The sequence below is a fragment of the Microcaecilia unicolor genome, chromosome 3 (genome assembly GCF_901765095.1).
Source record: "Microcaecilia unicolor chromosome 3, aMicUni1.1, whole genome shotgun sequence".
Taxonomy (NCBI): domain Eukaryota; kingdom Metazoa; phylum Chordata; class Amphibia; order Gymnophiona; family Siphonopidae; genus Microcaecilia; species Microcaecilia unicolor.
Genome location: NC_044033.1, coordinates 138,750,882 through 138,777,231, shown reverse-complemented (window position 1 = coordinate 138,777,231; position 26,350 = coordinate 138,750,882). Strand labels below are relative to the sequence as shown.

General features: G+C 41.7%; 1 protein-coding gene across 1 annotated transcript in view; it reads left to right on the top strand.

Annotated features, from left to right (window-relative positions):
* RYR2 (ryanodine receptor 2) overlaps positions 1-26,350 on the top strand; it is a 908,577-nt gene that overhangs the window by 786,340 nt on the left and 95,887 nt on the right. The window contains 3 exon segments of the mRNA XM_030194683.1: positions 7,686-7,833; positions 18,222-18,308; positions 20,002-20,220. Of these exon segments, the coding sequence (XP_030050543.1) occupies positions 7,686-7,833; positions 18,222-18,308; positions 20,002-20,220 (454 nt within the window).

Genomic DNA, 26,350 nt, shown 5'->3' with positions numbered 1-26,350 from the left:
GCCCAAACATAGTCCAGCATTGCCAGTGGAGGCTAAAAAAAAAAGTGTTGACTGCCACCAGCTGAATATGTACCTTATTCCCCCTATAATAAATGAACCCTGCCAAAATAACTTTGCATTGTCAAAAACAACTAATAAAACGTATGCATAGGGAAGTGAGGTGGCTAATGCTTTTTATAATTCCACAGCTTTGAGGAGGCTGGGGTCTGAAATCAGAAGCATAGCCAGGTTGTGATGTCGGGATGTGCGGAGAGTGGACTGCGTAGGCGCGATAAGACTTCATGAAAAATAGGAGCTGGTGACGTCGGAAGGGCACCTGTGTTAATAGTGAATCTGTGTCTCTTTATAAAATAGTAGCATAAATCCTGCAGAAATAGCACCTAGATTGTGGGCATAGACATAACACCTGCTTGGAATCAGGCGTAAATATTAGCATGCGAAGCAGACATCTACAGTGGGGGAAATAAGTATTTGATCCCTTGCTGATTTTGTAAGTTTGCCCACTGACAAAGACATGAGCAGCCCATAATTGAAGGGTAGGTTATTGGTAACAGTGAGAGATAGCACATCACAAATTAAATCCGGAAAATCACATTGTGGAAAGTATATGAATTTATTTGCATTCTGCAGAGGGAAATAAGTATTTAATCCCTCTGGCAAACAAGACCTAATACTTGGTGGCAAAACCCTTGTTGGCAAGCACAGCGGTCAGACGTCTTCTGTAGTTGATGATGAGGTTTGCACACATGTCAGGAGGAATTTTGGTCCACTCCTCTTTGCAGATCATCTCTAAATCATTAAGAGTTCTGGGCTGTCGCTTGGCAACTCGCATCTTCAGCTCCCTCCATAAGTTTTCAATGGGATTAAGGTCTGGTGACTGGCTAGGCCACTCCATGACCCTAATGTGCTTCTTCCTGAGCCACTCCTTTGTTGCCTTGGCTGTATGTTTTGGGTCATTGTCGTGCTGGAAGACCCAGCCACGACCCATTTTTAAGGCCCTGGCGGAGGGAAGGAGGTTGTCACTCAGAATTGTACGGTACATGGCCCCATCCATTCTCCCATTGATGCGGTGAAGTAGTCCTGTGCCCTTAGCAGAGAAACACCCACAAAACATAACATTTCCACCTCCATGCTTGACAGTGGGGACGGTGTTCTTTGGGTCATAGGCAGCATTTCTCTTCCTCCAAACACGGCGAGTTGAGTTCATGCCAAAGAGCTCAATTTTTGTCTCATCTGACCACAGCACCTTCTCCCAATCACTCTCGGCATCATCCAGGTGTTCACTGGCAAACTTCAGACGGGCCGTCACATGTGCCTTCCGGAGCAGGGGGACCTTGCGGGCACTGCAGGATTGCAATCCGTTATGTCGTAATGTGTTACCAATGGTTTTCGTGGTGACAGTGGTCCCAGCTGCCTTGAGATCATTGACAAGTTCCCCCCTTGTAGTTGTAGGCTGATTTCTAACCTTCCTCATGATCAAGGATACCCCACGAGGTGAGATTTTGCGTGGAGCCCCAGATCTTTGTCGATTGACAGTCATTTTGTACTTCTTCCATTTTCTTACTATGGCACCAACAGTTGTCTCCTTCTCGCCCAGCGTCTTACTGATGGTTTTGTAGCCCATTCCAGCCTTGTGCAGGTGTATGATCTTGTCCCTGACATCCTTAGACAGCTCCTTGCTCTTGGCCATTTTGTAGAGGTTAGAGTCTGACTGATTCACTGAGTCTGTGGACAGGTGTCTTTCATACAGGTGACCATTGCCGACAGCTGTCTGTCATGCAGGTAACGAGTTGATTTGGAGCATCTACCTGGTCTGTAGGGGCCAGATCTCTTACTGGTTGGTGGGGGATCAAATACTTATTTCCCTCTGCAGAATGCAAATAAATTCATATACTTTCCACAATGTGATTTTCCGGATTTAATTTGTGATGTGCTATCTCTCACTGTTACCAATAACCTACCCTTCAATTATGGGCTGCTCATGTCTTTGTCAGTAGGCAAACTTACAAAATCAGCAAGGGATCAAATACTTATTTCCCCCACTGTAGGTGTGCATTTTATAAAATATTTGCATAAATCATAAGGCTGCCCATGCTCCACCCAAACTCCTCTTCTGAGCATGCATATTTTACAAGAATGCTTCTACTTGCACTAAGCATGTGACCTAATTTTATGAGAGCTTTTGGCTTTTGCAAATCAGCATTTTACATGAAAGGCATGTTTAAGGAGTAGCCTAATGGGTAGTGCAGCAGTCTAAGAACCTGTGGAATTGAGTTCAATTTCTGCTACAACTTTTTGTGACACAGGGTCACAAAGAGCTGCAGTGGGAATTGAACCCAGGACGCTGCACTAACCGTTAGGCCACTCCTCCTCCTCTATTCCTATGGGTGTCTCTAGTGTTAGCGCACACTAATTTTTAGCACACCCAAAAAATGCTAGTGCACCTTAGTAAACAGGGCCCTTAATCCTCCATTGTCCCAGGGACAAAATAAGTACCTGTATATAATATGTAAACTGCTTTGATTGTAACTACAGAAAAGCAGTATGTCAAATCCCATCTCCTTTCCCTTACAAACTTACCTCTTAAATACCTATTTTTGCCTTGTTCACTTCTATTCAGACCTCCACTTAGCATTCTGCAGCTTTGAAAAGTGAGCTAGATAATGCTGCTGAAAATCTAGGGCTGGCCCTGATTGGCACAGGCCCCCTTTTACTAAGCTATGGTAAAAGAGGGCCTGCATTGGCGTCGGCACGTGTTTTACACGCGCGCTGAGACCCTCTTTTGCTGCAGCTGGTAAAAGGGCCAATCTCGCTTTCCTTCAGGAAATGGTTGGGCGGCAAGTAAAGCATTTGCCGTGTGGCCATTTCAGGGGGGGAGGGGGAGCTCTTACCGCCACTCATTGAGGTGGCGGTAAGGGCTCCCGCGCTAACCTGGCGCTAACCTATCAAGTTTACCAAGTCTGCTCTGCATGCCCTTCCTCTCTTTCTTTATCTATACTTTCTTTAATTCAGATACAGTTCTTGTCTCCACCATCTCTGCCTTGAAGCCCACCCTTTCTTGTCCAGGACCTGTAGATTGTGCCTGCCAACCAGAAGATGGAGATGGAGACAGAGACTAAAGACTTGTAGGCTCTATCCTATAAGGACACCATGCAACTTAAGATCTTCAGTATTTCTCTGTGTCCAGCAGTTGATAACTGGAAGACTGTGCAGTTCCTGAACTAGTCACAGAGAAAACCCCCTGGTTTATTTATTTATTTGTAGCATTTGTATCCCACATTTTCCCCCCTACTTGCAGGCTCAATGTGGCTTACATTATGCAGTGATGGCAATCGCCATTTCCGGGTACAGAATTTCAAATGGTAATACATTTAGGTGTTTACATACATGGTAAAGAGGACTACATTGTGGTATTGCATACCAATGATTTTGCATCAAGGTGCATACATACATGGTACAGAGGAATGCATTATGGCATTGTATAGAGGTTACTAAGTGATAAAATGAGTTGTAGCATAATTTAGGTCATCGACTATTGAGATGTCATCTTCAATTTAGGAAATAGATTGGTAGTGCGTATTGTGTAGTTTTCTTTAATAGCAGTGAGGTTAAACAGTCAAGTGACAAGAGTTCGGCCTTGTCTAGTTCTTGTAGGGTCTATTTATTTTGTATTTAAGATGGAACATTATGGTAAGCCTTCTTGAACAGGTTCGTCTTCAGTAGTCTACAGAAGATTGTTAGGTCATGTATTGATTTTATGGCCTTCGGTAATGCGTTCCATAGTTGCGTGCATACGTATGAGAAGCTGGATGCGTATGTGGATTTATATTTTAGTCCTTTGCAACTGGGAGAGTGGAAATTGAGGAATGTTACTACTACTACTACTACTATTTAGCATTTCTATAGCGCTACAAGGCGTACGCAGCGCTGCACAAACATAGAAGAAAGACAGTCCCTGCTCAAAGAGCTTACAATCTAATAGGTCATGATGATCTTTTTGCGTTCTTAGTAGGCAAGTCTACGATGTCTGACATATAGGTCGGGGCTTCCCCATGAACAATTTTGTGGACCAGGGTGCAAACTTTGAACGCAATTTGTTCTCTTAAATGGAGCCAATGTAGTTTTTCTCTTATGGGTTTGGCGATTTCATATTTCACTTTCCCAAATATGAGTCTGGTTGCTGTGTTTTGGGCTGTCTGAAGCTTCTCAATGACTTGTTCTTTGCATCCGGCATAGATGGCATTGCAATAATCCAGATGACTTAACACCATCGATTTTACCAGGCTACGGAATATTTCCCTTGGGAAGAAAGGTTTGATCCTTTTAAGTTTCCACATTGAGTTGAACATTTTCTTTGCAGTATTTTTCGCATGGTCTTCGTGTGTTAGATTTCTGTCGATTGTGACTCCCAGAATTTTCAGACTATCTGAGACCGGGAGGGTGTAATCTGGGGTGTTTATGGTGCTTGGCTTGTTTGTGTTGTATTGTGAGGACAGAATAAGACATTGTGTTTTTTCTGCATTTAGCTTTAGTTGGAATGCATTCGCCCATGAATTCATTATTTGGAGGCTGTGTTTAATTTCATTTGTGATTTCTGTTAGATCGTGTTTGAACGGGATATATATCGTGACATCGTATGCATAGATTTACGGGTTGAGTCCTTGGTTGGATAGCGATTTGGCTAATGGTGTCATCATTAAGTTAAAAAGAGTTGGTGAAAGCGGTGATCCTTGTGGTACTCCACATTCAGGTTTCCATGGTGTTGATGTTTTTGAGTTTGATATCACTTGATAGGTTCTTGTTGATAGGAAGCCTTCGAACCATCTACAGTGGTGGAAATAAGTATTTGATCCCTTGCTGATTTTGTAAGTTTGCCCACTGACAAAGACATGAGCAGCCCATAATTGAAGGGTAGGTTATTAGTAACAGTGAGAGATAGCACATCACAAATTAAATCCGGAAAATCACATTGTGGAAAGTATATGAATTTATTTGCATTCTGCAGAGGGAAATAAGTATTTAATCCCTCTGGCAAACAAGACCTAATACTTGGTGGCAAAACCCTTGTTGGCAAGCACAGCGGTCAGACGTCTTCTGCAGTTGATGATGAGGTTTGCACACATGTCAGGAGGAATTTTGGTTCACTCCTCTTTGCAGATCATCTCTAAATCATTGAGTTCTGGGCTGTCGCTTGGCAACTCGCAGCTTCAGCTCCCTCCATAAGTTTTCAATGGGATTAAGGTCTGGTGACTGGCTAGGCCACTCCATGACCCTAATGTGCTTCTTCCTGAGCCACTCCTTTGTTGCCTTGGCTGTATGTTTTGGGTCATTGTCGTGCTGGAAGACCCAGCCACGACCCATTTTTAAGGCCCTGGCGGAGGGAAGGAGGTTGTCACTCAGAATTGTACGGTACATGGCCCCATCCATTCTCCCATTGATGCGGTGAAGTAGTCCTGTGCCCTTAGCAGAGAAACACCCACAAAACATAACATTTCCACCTCCATGCTTGACAGTGGGGACGGTGTTCTTTGGGTCATAGGCAGCATTTCTCTTCCTCCAAACACGGCGAGTTGAGTTCATGCCAAAGAGCTCAATTTTTGTCTCATCTGACCACAGCACCTTCTCCCAATCACTCTCGGCATCATCCAGGTGTTCACTGGCAAACTTCAGACGGGCCGTCACATGTGCGTTCCGGAGCAGGGGGACCTTGCGGGCACTGCAGGATTGCAATCCGTTATGTCGTAATGTGTTACCAATGGTTTTCGTGGTGACAGTGGTCCCAGCTGCCTTGAGATCATTGACAAGTTCCCCCCTTGTAGTTGTAGGCTGATTTCTAACCTTCCTCATGATCAAGGATACCCCACGAGGTGAGATTTTGCGTGGAGCCCCAGATCTTTGTCGATTGACAGTCATTTTGTACTTCTTCCATTTTCTTACTATGGCACCAACAGTTGTCTCCTTCTCGCCCAGCGTCTTACTGATGGTTTTGTAGCCCATTCCAGCCTTGTGCAGGTGTATGATCTTGTCCCTGACATCCTTAGACAGCTCCTTGCTCTTGGCCATTTTGTAGAGGTTAGAGTCTGACTGAGTCACTGAGTCTGTGGACAGGTGTCTTTCATACAGGTGACCATTGCCGACAGCTGTCTGTCATGCAGGTAACGAGTTGATTTGGAGCATCTACCTGGTCTGTAGGGGCCAGATCTCTTACTGGTTGGTGGGGGATCAAATACTTATTTCCCTCTGCAGAATGCAAATAAATTCATATACTTTCCACAATGTGATTTTCCGGATTTAATTTGTGATGTGCTATCTCTCACTGTTACCAATAACCTACCCTTCAATTATGGGCTGCTCATGTCTTTGTCAGTGGGCAAACTTACAAAATCAGCAAGGGATCAAATACTTATTTCCCCCACTGTAAGTACGTGTCCTCCAATCCCGAAGTAGTCTAGGATGTTCGTGAGTATTTGGTGGCTGACCATGTCAAATTGTAGTAGAAGCACATTGTTTCAAGTCACAATTAATTGTTTAAATTTGGTTATGAGAATGGTTATAACTGTTTCAGTGCTGTGGTTGGATCAAAATCCTGATTGTGATTAATGTAATATATTGAATTTGGTTAGGTAGTTGTTAAGTTGTTTGGTTACCATACTTTGTGAGGTACAGCAGGATTGTTTTTATTGTTTTATTGTATTTTATTTGTAGTAGTAGTAGTTTTAGTATTTGGCTTACTCTTTCCTGTTTATATTGTAATTTTCCTGATACACTATATTTTGATTTAATTTACAGATTTCAGTGTATGTAAATCCCTTTGACGGCACTGCCCTAGGTGATTAATCAAATAAATGCAACCTTGAACCTTAATATGGTTGACATTTCAGTCCACTTAAATGCATGAAAATAAGAGGTCCTTGAGGGCCACTAACTGGCCAGGTTTTCCAGGCAACCCTAAAGGATATAGGATATGTGTGAGATATGCATATCTATTTCTTGCATATTCATTGAGGGGTCCTTTTACTAAGCCACGGCAAAAAGTGGCCTGTGGCAGTGCGAGCGCATCTTTTGGGCGCATGCTGGGCCATTTTTTGCCACGTCCTGGAAAACGGGCCAGAAAATGAGTGTACAGCAAACTAAAAACCAATGCGCATCCATTTTTGGCCTGAGTCTTTAGGTCCACCCATTGACTTGGTGGTAAGGTCTCATGTGCTACCCAGGCAATAGGCATGTAGCACGTGCACACTGCTGTATACTGCCGGGTAAGCACCATGCGGTAGAAAATATTTTCTACTGGGTGATTTTGGCGCATGCCAAATTCAGAATTACCACCCAGGGCACGCAGTAGCTGGGCAGTAATGCCAATTTGGCACATGCTGGATGCACATAGACCTTTACACATCTTTGTAAAAGGGCCCATATGATTAGCTGAAAAATAAAATGTGTTGGTAACCTTTAGGGACTAAAGTGCCTAGCTTCAGTGTTGGTGACAACCTTTTAATGGATCATCTTAATTCAAATTTAAAATTTGTTAAGTTAGTCTAGTAAACACATATGTCTTATGTTTATTAAATTCTGTTTTAAAATTCTAGGCAAAGAAAGGTATGAACTTATGTCTTGATTTAATAAATCTCTCTTTAAGGAACAGGAGATTCACACTGAATTCATATGTCATCTCTATTTTCCTATAGAGGAGAAGATGGCAAAAAAGAAGAAAAATTGAAAGAAGACAAAGTGAAGCCAAAAATTAGGCAGCTTCGCACACATCGATTTGGAGAACTGGAAGTACAGGAATCTGCCTTCTGGAAAAAGATCATAGCTTACCAACAGAAACTCCTTGTAAGATATTCTCTGTGTTAGATGCATATTATTTTGTTTATCCCAAGAAGTCCTAAAAACCTCTTCTTAAAATAGGTTACATTCTGGTTAAATATTAGAAATTCAACATTATCCCCCAAATTCTATAAAAGTCGCTAAAAATTGTGCATGCAAATTTGGGTGTGTGCCCAATTTTCGTGCTCTATTTAATTGTATAATGAGCTAATTAGTGACGATAAGTGACTTACCAAGCAATTACTGGCACTAGTTAGATTTAATTAAAATATACACACGTAAATTTAGGCATAGGATACGCACCTAAATTTTACATGAGTTCAAAAAGGGGGTGTGAAAATGGGAGGTTCATGGGTGGAACGGGGCCATTCCTATAATTTACATGGATAGTTATAAAATAATGGGGATAAGCCAGAGCTTTGACAGACAAATCACCGGGACTGGCACAGGCAGGAATCAAAACAGACTGGACTAGGATAAACTAACAGACTCAACAAGGCAGGACAGAGGGAACTAAACACAATGGACAACACAAGAACCGGATCCAGACAAGGCAAGGAAAATAAGGCAAAGGGCCAAAAATGGAACCCAGACAGGACAAGGCAAGGCTCGGAACTGGATTAAAACTGGGACTGGGACCCAGAAATGCAAGACAAGGCAAAACACGGAAGTAGATTAAAACTGGGTCCAGAAAAGGGCAAGACAAGGACAAGGCAAGGACTTGATCTGGACAGGACTAGACTGAAAGAGACAAGACAAAGCACAACTAGACAGGCAAGACAGGGTAGGAGCTAGGCAATGAGAATAACAGAAGCAAGACAATAAACAAGGCAGGAACAGGATTCTAGATTCTCAAACAGGGTTCAGGATTCTCAAACAGGCTTGGCTGGAACAGCATTCAGGATTCTCAAACAGGGTTCAGAATTCTCGAACAGGCTTGGCTGGAACAGCATTCAGGATTCTTAAACAGAGTTCAGGATTCTCGAACAGGCTTGGCTAGAACAACATTCAGGATTCTCAAACAGGATTCAGGATTCTCGAACAAGCTTGGCTGGAACAAGATTCTGGAACCGGATTCTGGAACGGGCTTGCCTTGATTGGAACAGGATTCTGGAACCGGATTTTGGAACGGGGTTGCCTTGATTGGAACAGGATTCTGGAAGAGACTTGGCTTGGCTTGGCTGGAACAGGATTCTAGAACAGACTTGGCTTGGCTTGACCGAAACAGGATTCTGGAACCAGATTCTGGAACGGGTTTGGCTTGACTGGAACAGGATTCTGGAACAGGCTTGGCTTGGCTAGAACAGGATTCTGGAACAGCTTGGCTGGAACAGGATTCTGAAAGGGACTTGGCTTGACAGGAAACAGGAATAGAACTAGCTCAAACACAGAGCAGGGGCAGAACCTGGCTCAAACACACAACAGGAGCAGAACTTGGCAGAAACAGAGAAGAGCCAGGAAGCAAACATAGCAGGCAAAGGATTAAGTAGACTAAGGGAAGACAAACAAACAAAGAAGCAATGTGCTTACCAGCACCCACAGTTGGAAAGGGAAAGGCCAGGCAGACTGAGAGGCAGCCACAGCTGTATAGTAGTGAAGTAATCAGTGCTGATGCTGGCTTCTACAGACTCTCAGAATAAACAGACAAGAACCACACACACACAGGAAACAGAACAGGGAATACAGAAACAGAGCTTGGCTAAACACAGAGGTTGGCTTAAACACAGAGCTTAACTATAGTAAGAGTCAAAAGCAGGGCTAGACCAAAAGCAGGAGCCAGGGGTAGAATCAAACAGATACAGACACCAAGGGCAGGGTGTGGCTGTAGAGCCAGGCTTTCAGGATCAAGGTTCAGAAGCAAACACACAGAAACAAAGCAAAGCATTGAAAAACAAGACTTAAAGAAACACAGAACAGACCTTCAGGGGCCAGATTCTTAGAAACAAAGCCAAGCAGGGAAATCCTCTAAACAGGTAACACAAGATTAAGAGACCTCTTGCAAAGGCAACGTAGGAAAGCTTCCTAGGTCCTTATAAAGGAGTAGGCTGATGATGTCACAAGTAGGAAATGAAGCAGAAGCAGGGAGACCAAAGCGAGGCTTGGCTAACAAGAACAACAACAATAGGGGAAAAGGCAGACTGGAGAGGTCACAGAGCTAGATACAGAGAAACAGTAGGTCTGAACATAAGGGCACGGCCACAACCGTGACACATACTGTGGAAATTGCATGCCCACTTTATAGAATACCGCCTACGGTCAGTTATATGCTTGTTTTTGTACCCCCCCTGAGGATTTTAGATCATGCAGGTTATATATTTTGAAAAATAAATAACTGCCAATTAGCATCCGTTAACACCAATAATTGGCAGTAATTGATTGTTAAAGCCTATTAGCATCTAATCAAACAATTCTATAAGTTGGGTATGCAACTTTACATGATAAGCCAGCGGTTCCAAAACCTGGTCCTGTAGGCACTCTAGGCAGTCAGGTTTTTAGGATATCCACGATAAATATTCATGAGAAAGATCTGCAGTGGAGGCAATGCATGCATAGCTCTCTCATGAATATTCATAGTGGATATTCTGAAAACCTGACTGGCTGAGGTGGACTAGGTTTGGGAACCACTGTGCTAAGTGTAAAGTTGGGCATCCAAATATTTAGAATTTGGGAGATACAGCACACACGTATTTGTTTGTTGGGCTATTATAAAGAAATGTGAAATAATGATTTAAAAAATTGAAAAGTATATGATAATCACTAACAAAATTGTCTTTTATTTTGTATTTCATTTTGTTTAGAAACAAGCCAAAATACATTTTGTTTTTCTGATGTTTTCATGTCATTTTAAGATCAAAGTACACCCATTTAAATTATCTGAAGATGAGCTTGACTCACTACAGCTGAATTCATTAGAGCTCTGTTAGACATGACTCAGACAAATGTCTTCCTCCCAGATAATGTGGTTATCAAACAGAATTCTGAAGTGATGGGAGTCATGGAGAATCAGCAGACATCAGCCTGGGGCATGTCGAAGTGTTGGGTCACATAACCTCAATCTGTCATGTCACGCTCTTGATATGTTTCTATGTAAAATAGAATCAGTCAACCTGAGAATGTCATTAAAATCAAGTGATGCAGAGATGCTATGAGCACATATGCGTAATAAATCAGTTCTAAAACACTTTAATAAACATTCAAAATACCAACTGAGAGGGTCAGATAATTGACCATATTTATCTGGATGTTTCTAGCTGTATGTTCAACCACACTACCCAGACAGAAGCAGAGGCGTAGTCAGAGGTAGATTGGATGGGTCCTTTCACACGCACGTGCCTCCTCCTTGCCCCCAACCACAAACCACAAATATCTTCCTGGAGATATTTTTTAAGAACATAAGAGGTTTTTTTTTCACCTACCCCACATCTTCTCCCTCTCCTCTGCGGTGTCCCGGAATCTGCGCTCCTGTCTCTGAACTCCTTCCCTCCCCGATTTCAGAACAGGCATCCTCAGCGCCTGCAGTGATTCATTCTCGCTGCTTGTGCTGATCCCACATGCTTCTATCTGTCATGTCCCGCCCTCTCTGACATCATTGCCTGTTTCCTGCCTGGCGGAACGCGGCAGATTGAAGCCTGCAGGGCTGGCGCAAGCAGCAAGAATTGAGCCAAGATTGGGTGAGCCTATGCACACCAAGGCCCACCCATAGCTGCACCACTGGACAGAAGTATGATTACATAACTGGCTAAATTTAGCTGGTCAAAGTTTGACCATTTAGATTTAGTAATGCTGGGTTGCTTTGCTAAACTTTACCAGTTAGTGCTGAAATTCAACATTACCCACTAAGTCCTCTTTAAAGAAAAAAATGTAAAAAAGAAAAGATTAAAAAGCTGCAATTATTCCCTCTTTTAAACCAATCTTAGGGCCCTGTTTACAAAGGCTAAAAATTAGTGCAAGCTAACTGTGTAGATGCCCCTAATGGGGGTGATTCTATATTATGGTGCCTTGAAAATCTGCACGGAAATCATTTTTCCTAAGCATATTCCATAACATTTAGGCACAGTATATAGAATACGCTTAGTTGATATCCCAGTGCCTAAAACTATGTTCCTCCATTTACACCAACGAAAATGTGGTGTAAATCCCTGCATGTAGATTTACTTCAACTGGGCCATATTCTATAAGAGCGGGCATAAAATTTGGGAACACCCATAATATGCCCATTTCCTTGCCCATAGCCACACCCCTTTTAAACTGCACACTTTAGAATTTAGGCACAGTTTATTACAGCATACACTTAGCAAGTTATGTGCGCAAATTCTAATTATTGCCAATTAGTGCTCTTATTCCTTGTTAAGTGGAGTGGAGGAGTGGCCTAGTGGTTAGGGTGGTGGACTTTGGTCCAACTGAGTTCGATTCTTGGCACAGGCAGCTCCTTGTGACTCTGGGCAAGTCACTTAACCCTCCATTGCCTGCCACATTGAGCCTGCCATGAGTGGGAAAGCACGGGGTACAAATGTAACAAAAACAAGTGCTGTTAAAAACACTGATTGGCTTGTTAAGCCAATTCAGTTACATGTGTTGTTATGGAATACGCTTAGATTTTGGAGTGGAATGCTAGGCACAATATATAGAATCCAGCAGAATATTCTTATGGGCGTCTGTGCATCTCCTCCTCCCTCTATCCAAGTATACGGTCTTTTTTTTAAAGATATTTTATTAGATGTTCAAAAAAGGTAGCATAAAGAACCAAATATAAAGGTACCGAATGGTACATAAGAGTAAGAAACAAAATTCAACAAAAAGATCAGATGCAATGCAAGAATAATCAATACTCTGGTAACATAATATATAAGAGAAGAACAGTACAATCACGGGTTGGTACAATAAGCATCAAATAGGACCCAAGTTTTTCTGAAAGTGTAGATGTTGTGATTTTTGTAGGCTGCTGTTTCTTCATATCTTTTAATGGAACATAAATGAATCCACCAATCATGAACATTGAGTTTTGAATTTTTTTTCCAGTAATAAACAATAAAATGGATAACAAGAACTAACACTGTGTCAGGGAGTTTATAGTATGAGACTCACCCCCCACTCCCATGCAAGTATCCAGTCTTAAAATAAAAAATTAAGGGCTCATTTTACGAAGCTGCGGCAAAAGGGGGCCTGCGCTGGCACCAGAACGTGTTTTTGACACCCGCCGAGGCCCCCTTTTACCACAGCAGTTAAAAGGTAGGTCTATGGTTTTTTTCAAGAAATGGTTGTGCGGCAAGTGAAGCACTTGCCACATGGTCATTTCGGGGTGGGGGAGCACTAGTTCCAGCGTTAACCTGGTGGTAACCGGGCAGCGTGCAGCACTGCCCGATTACCACCGGGTACACACCCGCGCTACAATAATTGAAATATTTTTGCAGTGCCAGAAATGGCGCACGCTGGGGGAGGGAACTGCTGCCATACTGCTCCGGTAGCCCGGGGGTACTTCCCTTTTAGCAAGCGGTAAGCCTGCCTTGGGCTTACCGCTGCTTTGTAAAAGGTTTCCTAAATAAATGGCTTCAATTTTGTAGCAGGATTTTATTTTTGTTACATTTGTACCCCGTGCTTTCCCACTCATGGTAGGCTCAATGCAGTGGACAATGGAGGGTTAAGTGACTTGCCCAGAGTCACAAGGAGCTGTCTGTGCCGGGAATTGAACTCAGTTCCTCAGGACCAAAGTCTACCACCCTAACCACTAGGCCACTCCTCCACCTATGTGAGGAGTCCAAAAGGTCACCAGTTTTAAGCTTATGTTTCTGTTTGTTTATAAAGACAGCATAGGCATCTATGTGCCTTTCTAAATCAGACTTCTACATTCAACTTCAACAGTGCACAAATGTACACCCACTCTGAGAAAGCTGTAAACGTCTGGGTGTGTGTTTGGGGGGAGGGGAGCAATTATATTAAATGGTACTACTTTATTTAAATCTTGAAAGATTTATTTATTTATTTATTGCATTTGTATCCCACATTTTCCCACCTTTTTGCGGGCTCAGTGTGGCTTACAATAAGATATGAATAGTAGAAATACATTTGTAACAACTTGGATATGGAATACATTGTGCAGAGTTGTGCGAGACATTCGATTATCATTAGGAATATAACAATGGGACATCAACATAGAAACATTGGAAGGAGACAGTGGGACAATTGATTACGGGATGAGGGATCTGAAGTGGATGTATGTTGCATTGATGAACAGTGAGTATGGACTCTATGTGTTTTGGTTCTTTCCGTAAGTTTGTTCAAACAGGTAAGTCTTCAGTAGTTTTCGGAAGGAAGCTTGTTCGTTAATCATTCTTAGGTTGCGCGGTAGTGTATTCCAAGCCTGCGTGCTCATGTGGGAAAAGGTTGACGCGTGTAGCGTCTTGTATTTCAGGCCCTTGCAAGTGGGGAAGTGGAGGTTGAGGTATGTTCGGGATGACCTTTTAGCGTTTCTGGGTGGTAGATCTATTAAATCAGACATGTACGCTGGGGCTTCGCCGTAGATGATCTTATGGACTAGTGTGCAAACTTTAAAAGTAACGCGTTCCTTAAGTGGAAGCCAATGTAATTTCTCTCGTAGTGGTTTCGCCCTTTCGTATCTTGGTTTTCCGAGGATGAGCCTGGCTGCTGTGTTCTGGGCTGTTTGAAGTTTCCTCATTATTTGCTCTTTGCAGCCCGCATATAGTGAGTTGCAGTAATCCAGGTGGCTGAGGACGAGGGATTGCACTAGGCTGCGGAAGACGAATCTTGGAAAGAATGGTCTTATCCTTTTCAATTTCCACATGCCATAGAATATCTTCTTGGTTGTATTGTTTGCGTGGGTTTCGAGTGTTAGGTGGCGGTCGATAGTGACTCCAAGGATTTTTAGCGTTTCTGAGACTGGGAGGTTTAGGGTTGGTGTGTTTATAGCGTTGAATTCATTTGTGTTGTATTGGGAGGTGAGTATCAGGCATCGGGTTTTTTTCTGCGTTTAATTTCAGGCGGAATGCGTCTGCCCATGTGTTCATGACGTGTAGACTTTGATTGATTTCGTTGGAGATTTCTTTGGTGTCTTGTTTGAATGGGATGTATATTGTTACATCATCGGCGTATATATACGGGTTGAGGTTATGGTTTGATAAGAGTTTTGCTAAAGGGATCATCATTAGGTTGAAAATAGTTGGTGAAAGAGGTGATCCTTGTGGGACTCCACATTCAGGTGTCCATGCCTTGGACGTGGTTGAATTAGATGTGACTTGATACAAACGTAGGGTTAGGAACCCCTTGAACCAGTTCAGGACATTTCCTCCTATGCCAAAATGTTCGAGTATGTGTAGCAGGATTCCATGGTCTACCATGTCGAAGGCGCTTGACATGTCAAATTGTAGGAGGAGTATATTGTTGCCAGTTGCGATGATTTGTTTGAATTTGGTCATAAAGGTGATTAATACTGTTTCTGTGCTATGATTCGATTGGAATCCTGATTGGGCGTCATGCAGTATTGAGTGTTTATCTAGATAGTTTGTGAGTTGTTTAGTTACCATACCTTCAGTTATCTTGGTTATTAGTGGTATAGTTGCTATTGGCCTGTAGTTGGTTATTTCGCTCGTGTTTTTCTTTGTATCTTTAGGAATAGGGGTGAGCAAGATTTTTCCTTTTTCTTTTGGGAAGAGTCCATTTTGTAGCATGTAGTTTATGTGGTTTGTTAGGTCTATTATGAATTTCTGGGGAGCAGATTTCATGAGGCTGTTTGGACATATGTCTAGTTTGCAGTTGGATTTAGCATATCTTTTGAGAGTTTTAGAGATGAGGTCTTCTGGCAGTTGTTCAAATTCGGTCCAGGTTCTGTCTGCTGGGAATATTCCTTCTTCTGGATCTAGGCAGTCTAGAAGAGTGTGTATTCTGTAGGGCTGGTGGGTATCTTGTGTCGTAGTAGTATAATTTTCTCCTTGAAGTATGTCGCTAGGTTGTCGACACTTGGTGTATCTTTGTCGTTGGTTGTAACTGGTGAGGTGTCTAACAGTTTGTTCACGAGGTTGAAGAGTTTATGTGTGTCTTTGTAGTTTGGTCCTATTAATGTTTTGTAGTGTAGTCTTTTTGTCTGTTTTATGGTATATTTGTATTTTCTCCGAAGTAGTTTCCAGTCATTTAGTGTTTGTTCGTCTCTCTTTTTGTTCCAGGCTTGTTCTAGTCTCCTGAGCAACATGGAGGGGCATTTTCGAAAGAAATGTCCAAGTTGTGATTTGGACATCCTTGCAAAATGGCAAAATCAAGGGGCGGGGAATCCCACATTTTCTAAACAAGATGGATGTCCATCTTTCGTTTCGAAAATACCATCAGGGACGTCCAAATCCTTTAATTTGGATGTCCTTAGACATGGACGTTTCTGACTTTCGGCGATTTTCAAAACCAAAGATGGCCATGTCTAAAGCCATCCCTTTGGTCATGGGAGGAGCCAGCATTTGTAGTGCACTGGTCCCCCTAGGGGGCACTGCAGTGGACTTCATAAAATGCTCCCAGGAACATAGCTCCCTTACCTTGTGTGCTGAGCCTCCCAAAACCCACTACCCACAACTCTACACCACTACCAGAGCCCTTACTAGTGAAGGGGGGCATCTGTATATGGGCACAGTGGGTTTGTCATGGGTTTTGGAGAGCTTGCTGTTTCCTCCACAAATGTAACAGGTAGGGGGGATGGCCTGGGTCCTCCTGTCTGAAGTGCACTGCAGTACCCACTAAAACTGCTCCTGGGACCTGCATGCGCTGTCATGGACCTGAGTATGACATCTGAGGCTGGCATAGAGGCTGGCACGACAAATTTTTAAAGATGTTTTTTGAGAGTGGGAGGGGGTTAGTGACCACTGGGTGGTCATGTGGTCATTTCGGGCACCTTTTTGTGCCTTATTCGTAAAAAAAACACATCAGGGTGAAAACGTCCAAGTGTTTGTCAAGGACGTCCTTGTGTTTTTCGATTATGGGTCAAAGACATCCAAGTGTTAGGCACGCCTAAATCCCACCTTTACTACGCTTCTGACATGCCCCCCTGAACTTTGGATGTCCTTGCGATGGATTACAGTTGGGGACGTCCAAAATCGGGTTTCGATTATACCGATTTGGACGTCCCTTGGAGAAGGATGTCCATCTTCCGATTTATGTCAAAAGATGGACGTCCTTCTCTTTTGAAAATGACCCCAATAATGATTTATTTTGCTGACTTAGTTGAGGTATTTGCTTTTCAGTAAGCACTATGATAATGTACTTATATGTTAGAAGGTATTTTCAGTCCATACCTGTAATGTTACCATAATCTTCCAGTGCGGGTAGAATCAACACATTTTTCCAAAAACGTCATTTCTTGCCATATTTCTTACACAGCATAGAAATCCAAATGTTTGAATTATCATGCCTAGACTGTAATCTTCTCATTACTTTTATTTACTCGCACACACTGTATCTGTGTGAAACACAATCTCTCTCACACTGTGTCTCACATACGTACTTGCACACACTCTCATTCTCACACACACACTCTCTCTCTCAGACACACTCGCACCCAGACTCACTCTCTCTCTCACACACACACACTCGCATATTCATTCTCTCTCTCTCACACAGTCACTCTCACATACACTCTCTCAAACAAACACACTCCGAGGAAAACCTTGCTAGCGCCCGTTTCATTTGTGTCAGAAATGGGCCTTTTTTACTAGTTATTAATAAAAACAGAAAAACAGGCAGATGCTATGTTGTGAGTGAACAAGCAGAAAAGTAGCGTCAGACACACAAAGGTCCAAATGTGGTTCCAAATGAAGTTTATTCAACAAATGAGTCCCCAACCTTCCCTGCTATCACCTTTCCTACTTCCTGTGCTCTGTGACCTCCTACTCCCCCATCTTTCATCTCTCCTTTCTTTTACCTTCTCACTTTCTTTTAACCTTTCCTTTCCTCCGTTCTCCCGTAGTTCCTCTTCTATTCCTATCTAGCCTAACCCCCTCTTTCTGGTCCCTCCCCTCCTCCCCCTTTGGTCTTCGTTGGCCTTCAGCCCGTTTGTGGGCGGCCTCCACTTAATGTGTTTGCCTTGTTCTTAATGCTCAGCATGGTCATATTTCACCCATAAAGACTGCATCTGGGGTCTCCATATACTTCCAGATGTGGCTTTGATATTAATAAAATACACAGAACAAAGAGGAACACGGTATAGCCTATTTGTATTGCAAGAACACTCACCACCATTTAGGTTGGATGTTGCGTTTCCCAGTCAATGGTACTCATGTGCTGAATAAACTTCATTTGCAATCATATTTGTACCTTTGTGTGCCTGGTGCTACTTTCTTACTTGTTCATATACTATCAATACTATTCAAAGTCTAATAGAAATTTTCCTCTATTTTGTTTTATAGAACTATTTTGCTCGCAATTTTTATAACATGAGGATGTTAGCATTGTTTGTTGCCTTTGCCATCAACTTTATCCTTCTCTTTTACAAGGTAAGTTGGCATAGTGTGAATCACATCAATTTCCACATTTGAATTAATGCATGGCCCCCATCAGTGCACTGAAGGTACAATCAAGAAATATATTTAAGCTTATTAATAATTTGCTATACTGCCTTACATAGCAAAATAATAAGACAGTTTACTAAAATAAAATTACAAGAGGAACACACAGATGTTCATACAACAGGACAGGGGGTTATGAACACAGAGAGTCTGACAGCACAAGATTAGCAGGAGCAACCATCACCACCTACTTGCCTACCCCACTCAACACCCTAGATAATATAGAGGGTAATTCTATAAAGGGGTGCCTATCTTTAGGTGGCAAGTATCACTTGTTTTACTCCTGGGGGAATTCTGTGCAAAGAAAAACAAAATCTGTACACAATATTTTAAATTTCTGAAAACTCTGCATATAAGACCTGATTTGAATTGAATAATTTATTTGAAGTGTTCTTATGCAAAATTCCCCCATCATAAGGCCTAAAATTACCTTCCTGCCTTCCAGTCCCCTCTCTGAACCCAACTACTTTTCTCCCAGTAAGACACCTAATTCTGTCTGCCCCAAAGTCTTCATCAAATTTTCCCTTCCCCTAGGAACACACCCCTACCTTTCATTCTTCCTTTCCATAGGCACATACTCCCACCTCTCATTCTCCAAGCCCCGAGGCACATATATCTATCTCTCTTCTTTCTCCTTCCCTCCCCAACTTTTATTATTTTTTTCTTCTACCCTCCACCCATGGCACACCCTTCAGCTGAATCCACCCCCTACACACCTACAGCAGTGGCACATTCTTAGTTTGATTTGCCCCCACCCGAGCACCATGGCACATTCTCGGCTTTCTCTGCTTCTTCCTCCCATCCCTGTGGCACACTCAGCTTTCTCTGACCCCCTCCCCAATCGCTATGCCATACTCTTACCTTTCTCTGCCCCCATCTCATCCCCTTGGCTTACACTCAGCCTTGCTTTCCCCCCCGCCCCACAGCACACACTCAGCCTTTCTCTCTGCCTCCATCTGTGCCCAACCTCAGCCTGCTATAATGGGTTGTGGATGAGCCTTCCAGTTTGGTAAAGGGTTGAGGGGATCAGATCTGTGAGGGGGTAGTTTCAGTGATCAGGAAGTGGCTAGGATGGTGATCAGGGGTGGATCAGAACCTTGGTGAGGTGTGAGGGACCCGAGTGGGAGAATCAGAAAGAGGAACAATCAGACACAGGAGGAGGGGTCATGGGGATGATTGGAATGGTGGGGTTGATAAGGAGTGTGAAGGGCCAGAAAGGGCGAACTGTTGGATCGGCTCTCCAATCGTTATGCAGGTGCAGACGATATTCAATCCTGGCAACCACATAGCTATGACTGCTTTTTATGTGGTCCTGTATGCCCACTTAGCTATGCAAGCACCAGCACTAAACTTTGCTGGCACCTGCAGAACTACCGGCTCCTCCCCAACTCTGCCCCTTAACACCCCTCTGTGGCCAAGGTCTGAAATAGCTGATTAATGCCGATATTCAGCAGTACTGCTCAATTAAGTGCCACTGAATATCTGCAGATAGCTGGCTTCAAACAAATAAAGTGGGTGGGAGTCTCTCTTGCCCACTTAAATCACTTTGAATATCAACTCAATGATGATTTGCTCCAGGTACAAAATGTTGATTGTCATTCTCTTTACAATATATCAATAGGTCTCTACCTCTACTGTTACAGAAGAAAAAGAAAGTTTTTTGGGAACTGCTAGAGAAAAGATGAGGCCAAACAGCCTTGAAGGAGCCTCCTCCAGAATTTTCACTGTGCACTATGTTCTTGAAGAGAGCAGTGGCTACATGGAACCCACTCTACGAATTCTAGCTATTCTGCACACTGTTATCTCTTTCTTCTGCATCATCGGATACTACTGTTTGAAAGTAAAATGTTAATAATTTTGTATTTATGGGTATGGGGAGGTTTTATTACAGATTTCTCCCCCTCCCTCAGGACTGTTTGAGTTCTGATGGTCCCATTTTGAATGGCAGAGATGGTGGATTGGGAGGCTGGAATGATTTCCTAGTACCTTTGTTTTTTACAGAGGATGACAGGATAGGTGAGAGGATCCCAACCAGGGAATAGCAAAGGGGATTAGAGTGGAACTTTGTTTGGCCTGGGGGACATCATTCTGGGGTGGGAGGCTAAATTATTGGGGGTAGATCTAATTTTTTTGTCAGGGGAAAGGGACGGGTAAGTTGTTTGAAGAGGCCTGATTCTACTTTGGGAGGACTGGGTGTTGTCAGAGAGCTAGCACAAAAAAGAAGCACACATGAGTCTTCAAGGGTGGAACAATCGAGAGTCCTTTATTACACACAGACCCAACATGGGCCATGTTTCAGTGTTTCTGCACCTGCAACAGTAGTCTGACCAAAGACACAAAAATGCAATATAAACAAAATAAAACATAAATTACATCAATATAATCTATATGAAATCAAAATCACCTGGTGTCCATATAAAATATATGAAAAAAAGCATAGCGGCCCTTTTACTAAAGGGTTGCTGTGCGGCAACCTGTAACTACTGTCGGCCCAACATGGCCACTGGTTTTAGTTCCGCCTCAAGTGTGCGCCATTTCTGGCACTATGGAAATTGTTTCCGTAATTATTATAGTGGTGCTAACCCGTTGGTAATTGGCACTGTCTGGTTACTACGGGAGCCCTTATCACCACCTCAATGGGTGGCAGTAAGTTTGCCCCTCCCCCCTGGCATGGTGACACACTAAATGCAATTTTTGTTACTTTAAGGCCTTTTTTACCTGCTGTGGTAAAAAGGGCCCTGGCATGCGGCAAAAATGGCCCCCACCACTACCACAGAGCTCTTTTTACCGCAGCTTGGTAAAAGGACCCCATAGTGAACAAGAATCCGTGCACAATGTAAATTAACCTAAATGAGCTGACATGAAAATGAAAAATGTATATAGAAAGTCAGTGTTTCGTGTCAATATAATGAGAAAAACAGAACATGCTCAATTCAATTAAAATAATATAGTATGGATGCATTCAAAAAAAGTAATATGCATTTGAAGACATGGTTTAACTTTTGCTGCATTTCTGGTAAGTTCACTTTATCCTGTTTTTTTTGCAGTTTTAGCATATAAAACTTGGTCTATTTAAAGTGTGTTGATATGGTTATATTCACGTTTACCGATGCAGTCTCAGTTATTTTTTTTAAAAGACCGCTGCACGCATTGCTTATTTTAGATCTATATATACTAGGCCATTTTATTGGTTATTCTATAGAGTCTGCAATCATATTATGCTACACTTTTTAAAATCTCTTTTAAGTGTATTCATTGTGAAGCTGCCCGAGGTACACATTTTGTTTACTCATTCACACACCAATTTTGCCTGCAATACGAGGTTTTCTCCCCATTTTTAGTTGCACTGATTTCCTGTGCTGGATTAGTTTATTGCAGTATTGCCCTCAGTTGTTTTCCATTTGGCTCTGATTGGCAAGGTATGAGTGCCTTTTAATGTTTAAATTTTGAGTAATATTTATATAAGCTGTTTTATTTGCCTAGTGTTTGTGTAACTAGATTTTGGTGGGATATATTTATCATGCAGCTTATTTTCTTTTCTGTTTCTTTTTTACACTGTTTTTAGCAACAGTGTTTTAAGAACAGTGACACTTACATAGTAACATAGTAAATGACGACAGATAAAAAGACCTGTATGTTCCATCCAGTCTGCCCAACAAGATAAACTCATTTTACATGGTATATGTTACTTTATTTATTTATTTATTTATTTTTATTTATTTGTTTCATTTGTATCCCACATTTTCCTACCTATTTGCAGGCTCAACGTGGCTTACATAGTACCGTGCTGGCAATTGCCAATTCCGGTATGAGAAATACAGTGTGGCATTGCATTAGAGTTCATGAGTGACAGAGTAGATAAGTAATCAAGGAGGAAGAGTTAAGTTTTGTTCAGTTCTGGTATAAATTTGGTATAATTTGTATACCGAGTTTGATTTGTCCTTGCCATTCTCAGGGCACAGACAGTAGAAGTCTGTCCAGCACTCTTCTTGTACTAAGTTCTGAAGCTAAGGTCGAAGCCCCTTAAAATTTACACTCCAGTCCATCCCTATCTATTCAGTCACAATCAGGGCATAGACCGTAGAGGTCTGCCCTATACCGGTTTTGTTTCCCAATTACTGGCATCACCACCTAATCTCCACTAAGATTCCGTGGATCCATTCCTTCAAAACAGGATTCCTTTGTGTTTTCTGTGAGGGTTTTTTTGTGTGTTTTTATCCATGATACAATTTCCGCACACTGTTAAAGTCACTCTGTACATTCATATGCACGTTCTCATCTTGTATAGATTTTATGATTTATGCTTTTATTTAGTAATAGTGCACATTAAGTTTTATCGTAAAGTGGAAGAGTTGTGTTATGTTCATTACGTACTTTAGTTTTGTTGTGTTGCAGAGATCAGGCATTTAAGTTTGGTCGGTAGTGTATGCCTTTTTAAACAGGTTGGTTTTCAGTGATTTCCAGAAGTTTAGGTGGTCGTGCGTTGTTTTCAAGGCTTTTGTTAGTGCGTTCCACAGTTGTGTGCTTATGTAGGAAAAACTGGATGCGTAAGTTGAATTGTATTTAAGTCCTTTGCAGCTTGGGTAGTGCAGATTTAGATATGTTCGTGTTGTATCGGATGTGTTTCTGGTTCATAGGTCAATGAGGTCTGTCATGTATCCCAGGGCTTCACCGAAGATAATTTTGTGAACCAGGGTGCAGATTTTAAAACTGCAAGCCCAATGCTGTATAGGTCCTCTAGGTTGGATAAATGATGTCACTGTCAGGGCATTCAAAATTTGCAAGTGTATTTTACAAAAGGCTTGCTGAACACAAAATCTTCTAGAAAATACATATTAAGCCATAGTAATATCATGTACTGTCAGCATGTCCAGTGGGAACAGTCATTTACAAAAAAAAATTAAAAGTTTTTTAAAAAGCAGCATCTCTCAAGGTTTTATATGAATAAATGGCAAATGTTGCTATCTACAGGTGTAAGTGATTCACTGACACATGTAACTGACAAATTGTGCAAAGCTGTATTTCTAAGTATAACTGTTTAGAGAGTCATGCTTCCAGATTCAGTTTTTCTTTTTTCTTTTTGCATTTTCAGGTGTTGTTAGATACCAAAAAAGTAAACACATTTCTCCCCTGAATCACTGTTCCAAATCCCTGGTCCAAATAAACAGTTAGCTGACTGTTATGCCTGCATTGAAAGCGGTATTAATTCATTGTTAGGATTTATTAACCGCCTTTATGAAGAGATTCACCCAAGAGAATAATACTGATGTTTAAATATTTTTAAATAGAAATGTATTTTTATTGCAAAATAAAAATACAGGAAAACTTTTAAGGTCAGCCATTCCCACAACATGCTCCCTTCAGATTCATAGATTCCACAGGTATATATGTGAGTGTAGCAGTTTTTCTAAAACTTGATTATTGATTACATCATACAGTATTCGTATCAATACCTGAGGAAATTGATATATGTAAAATTAATAATATCCCCACAAATAGGCTATGGTTCACTCCCAATTCAGCTGTCGAAAGTTAAATCATTTTAACATAAGCATTCAACTTCTCATTGTGTATTACATATTTCATATATCTAACTTATTATTGAGATTGGCCCTGCCTAAGTTTATTGTATAGCTTACCAATTGGATAGGAAATATATTTAAAATTGGCTATTTCCTGTTAGATGATCTACTATAGTTTTGAATCCTATTCTGAAAAACTCAACTTTAGATTGCATTGTCCCTCAGAACTATAGGCTTATTGCCTGCATCCCCATCTTTGCTAAGGTGATGGAGAGCTTGTTGGCAAAGCAACTAACAAGAGTATTTGGACTCTCACAACATACTTCTTGGATGTTTGTCATGGTTGATGATATGTTTTAGCATAGAAAATCTCTTAGGAACAATAATGACAGAAATATGAACTTTGCTATCTAAAGGTCATAAGGCAATATTATTACAGTTTGATCTTTTGTCTAAGTTTGACCTGGTAGACCATGATATATTGCTTGTGTTACTGACTGAGATAGGTATAACAAGAAATGTCCTAAGCTGGTTTTCTGGATTTTTGAGATTGTATTCCTTTAGAGTAAGAATGAATGGATATGAGTCAAAAGCTTGAAAACCAACATCCAGAGTTTCACTGGAATCACTCCTGTCCCCGTTCTGTTTAATGGTTTAATGAATAGTCTTGGAAATTGCCCAATATTGGCTAAAGCTAGTCTGTTTATGTATGCAGATGATATTATTATGTTGTTGACCCTTCACATGAAACAGAACAAATTAAGGAAACATTAGCCTGCCTAGAGATAATAATAATAATAACAACAACAACAGAATTTGTTATCTGCTTGTACCTATTCAGGTCTAAGCAGGTTATAATAATAGAATGATGAACTGGAATTTTAGGTTGAAACTGATCAAGGATAAAACTAAATTTGTTTGGCTAGGAATCAACTATCTATTACCCACTTGACTGAGAAAGCTTTTTTCCCTTCAAATCTTGGGAGTGACACTTGATTCAAATCTAACAGTGGAGAATCATATTCATGTATTGGTATTTTATTAACTGAAATTACTTTGAGTTCAAAAGTTCTTCTTATTTAATGGGTTTAAAGTGATAGTACAGGCCTTTATACCGAAGCAGCAAGATTTCTGCAACATTTTGGCACTCATTTTTGAAGCAGATAGACATCTCACAATGGCCAACAAAGTTCATCTGGCAAAGACATGAAAATTGTGATTTATGAGGGCAGAAGTTTGACTTTTTCCACTGCAGTTTGTCCAAATAGCAAGGGGGCCTGTTGGAGGCATGTTTTGGGCAGGACTAGGGCTCCATCAGCATTGCCGCTTGGGAACTGCTAGTGTGCCTTGATAACAGAGACCCTTAAGGCCCCTTTTACAAAGGTGTGCTAGCGTTTTTAGTGCGTGCTAAATATTACCATGTACGAACAGTGTTGATGCATGTAGGAATATTATGGGTGTCTACATGGTTAGCACATGCTAAAAACACTAGAACACCTTTGTAAAAGACACCATGAATGTGGAATCACAGAATATATGATAGTATATTATGTTGTTGTTTTAAACATAAAATTTTAAAATAATGGAGATATTTTTATTGCTAAAAAGATATATTCGCTGTATTTAAATTAAATTAAATATCAAATAAAATACAAAAACAAAATTACAGCAACCCACATGAAATATAATATTTAAAATCTGAAATCCAATTTGAACAAATATTAAACCATGCCCTTATCTAATTTTCTTGTTCAAAATGGGCAAAGCACCATCCTCCCGATATTCAAAACTATTTAATCGGCCAGGAACAGCACCTATCCAGTTAAATGATACATATTTAGAGGCACATAGTGAGCTGTCTCCCATTGAATAGCGCCAGTTAGTGCCTAGTAGATAGCTGGTTATATCTCACGATATAACCAGCTTTCCGCCAATTTTTGTCACATTGCCAGCTAAGGGTCCCTTTTACTAAGCAGTGATAAGCTCAACACAGGCTTACTGCTCGCTAAACAGGAAGTACCGCCGGGCTACCGCAGCAGCCTGGCAGTACTTCCCACCCCTAGCGCGCCATCATATCCGGCGCTACAAAAAATATATATTTTTTGTAGCTCTGGAGTGTACCTGGCAGTAAACGGGCAGTGCCACATGCTGCCTGGTTACCGCTGGGTTAGTGCGAGAGCCCTTACTGCCACATCAATGGCTGCGCAGCAAGTGCTTTACTTGCTACACGGCCATTTCCTGCAGAAACGAGAGACTTCCCTTTTACCCGCTGTGGTAAAAGGGGGCCTCGGCGCGTGTGAAAAACATTTGCCAATGCCAGCACAGGCCCCTCTTTTGCCGCAGCTTGGTAAAAGGGGCCCCAAGTTGGTGGCCAAATTTGGCAGCGTCAATAATAGGCCTATCTTTGGCTGGTTTCATGTTAACTGGCCAACGCTGAATTCAGCTTGG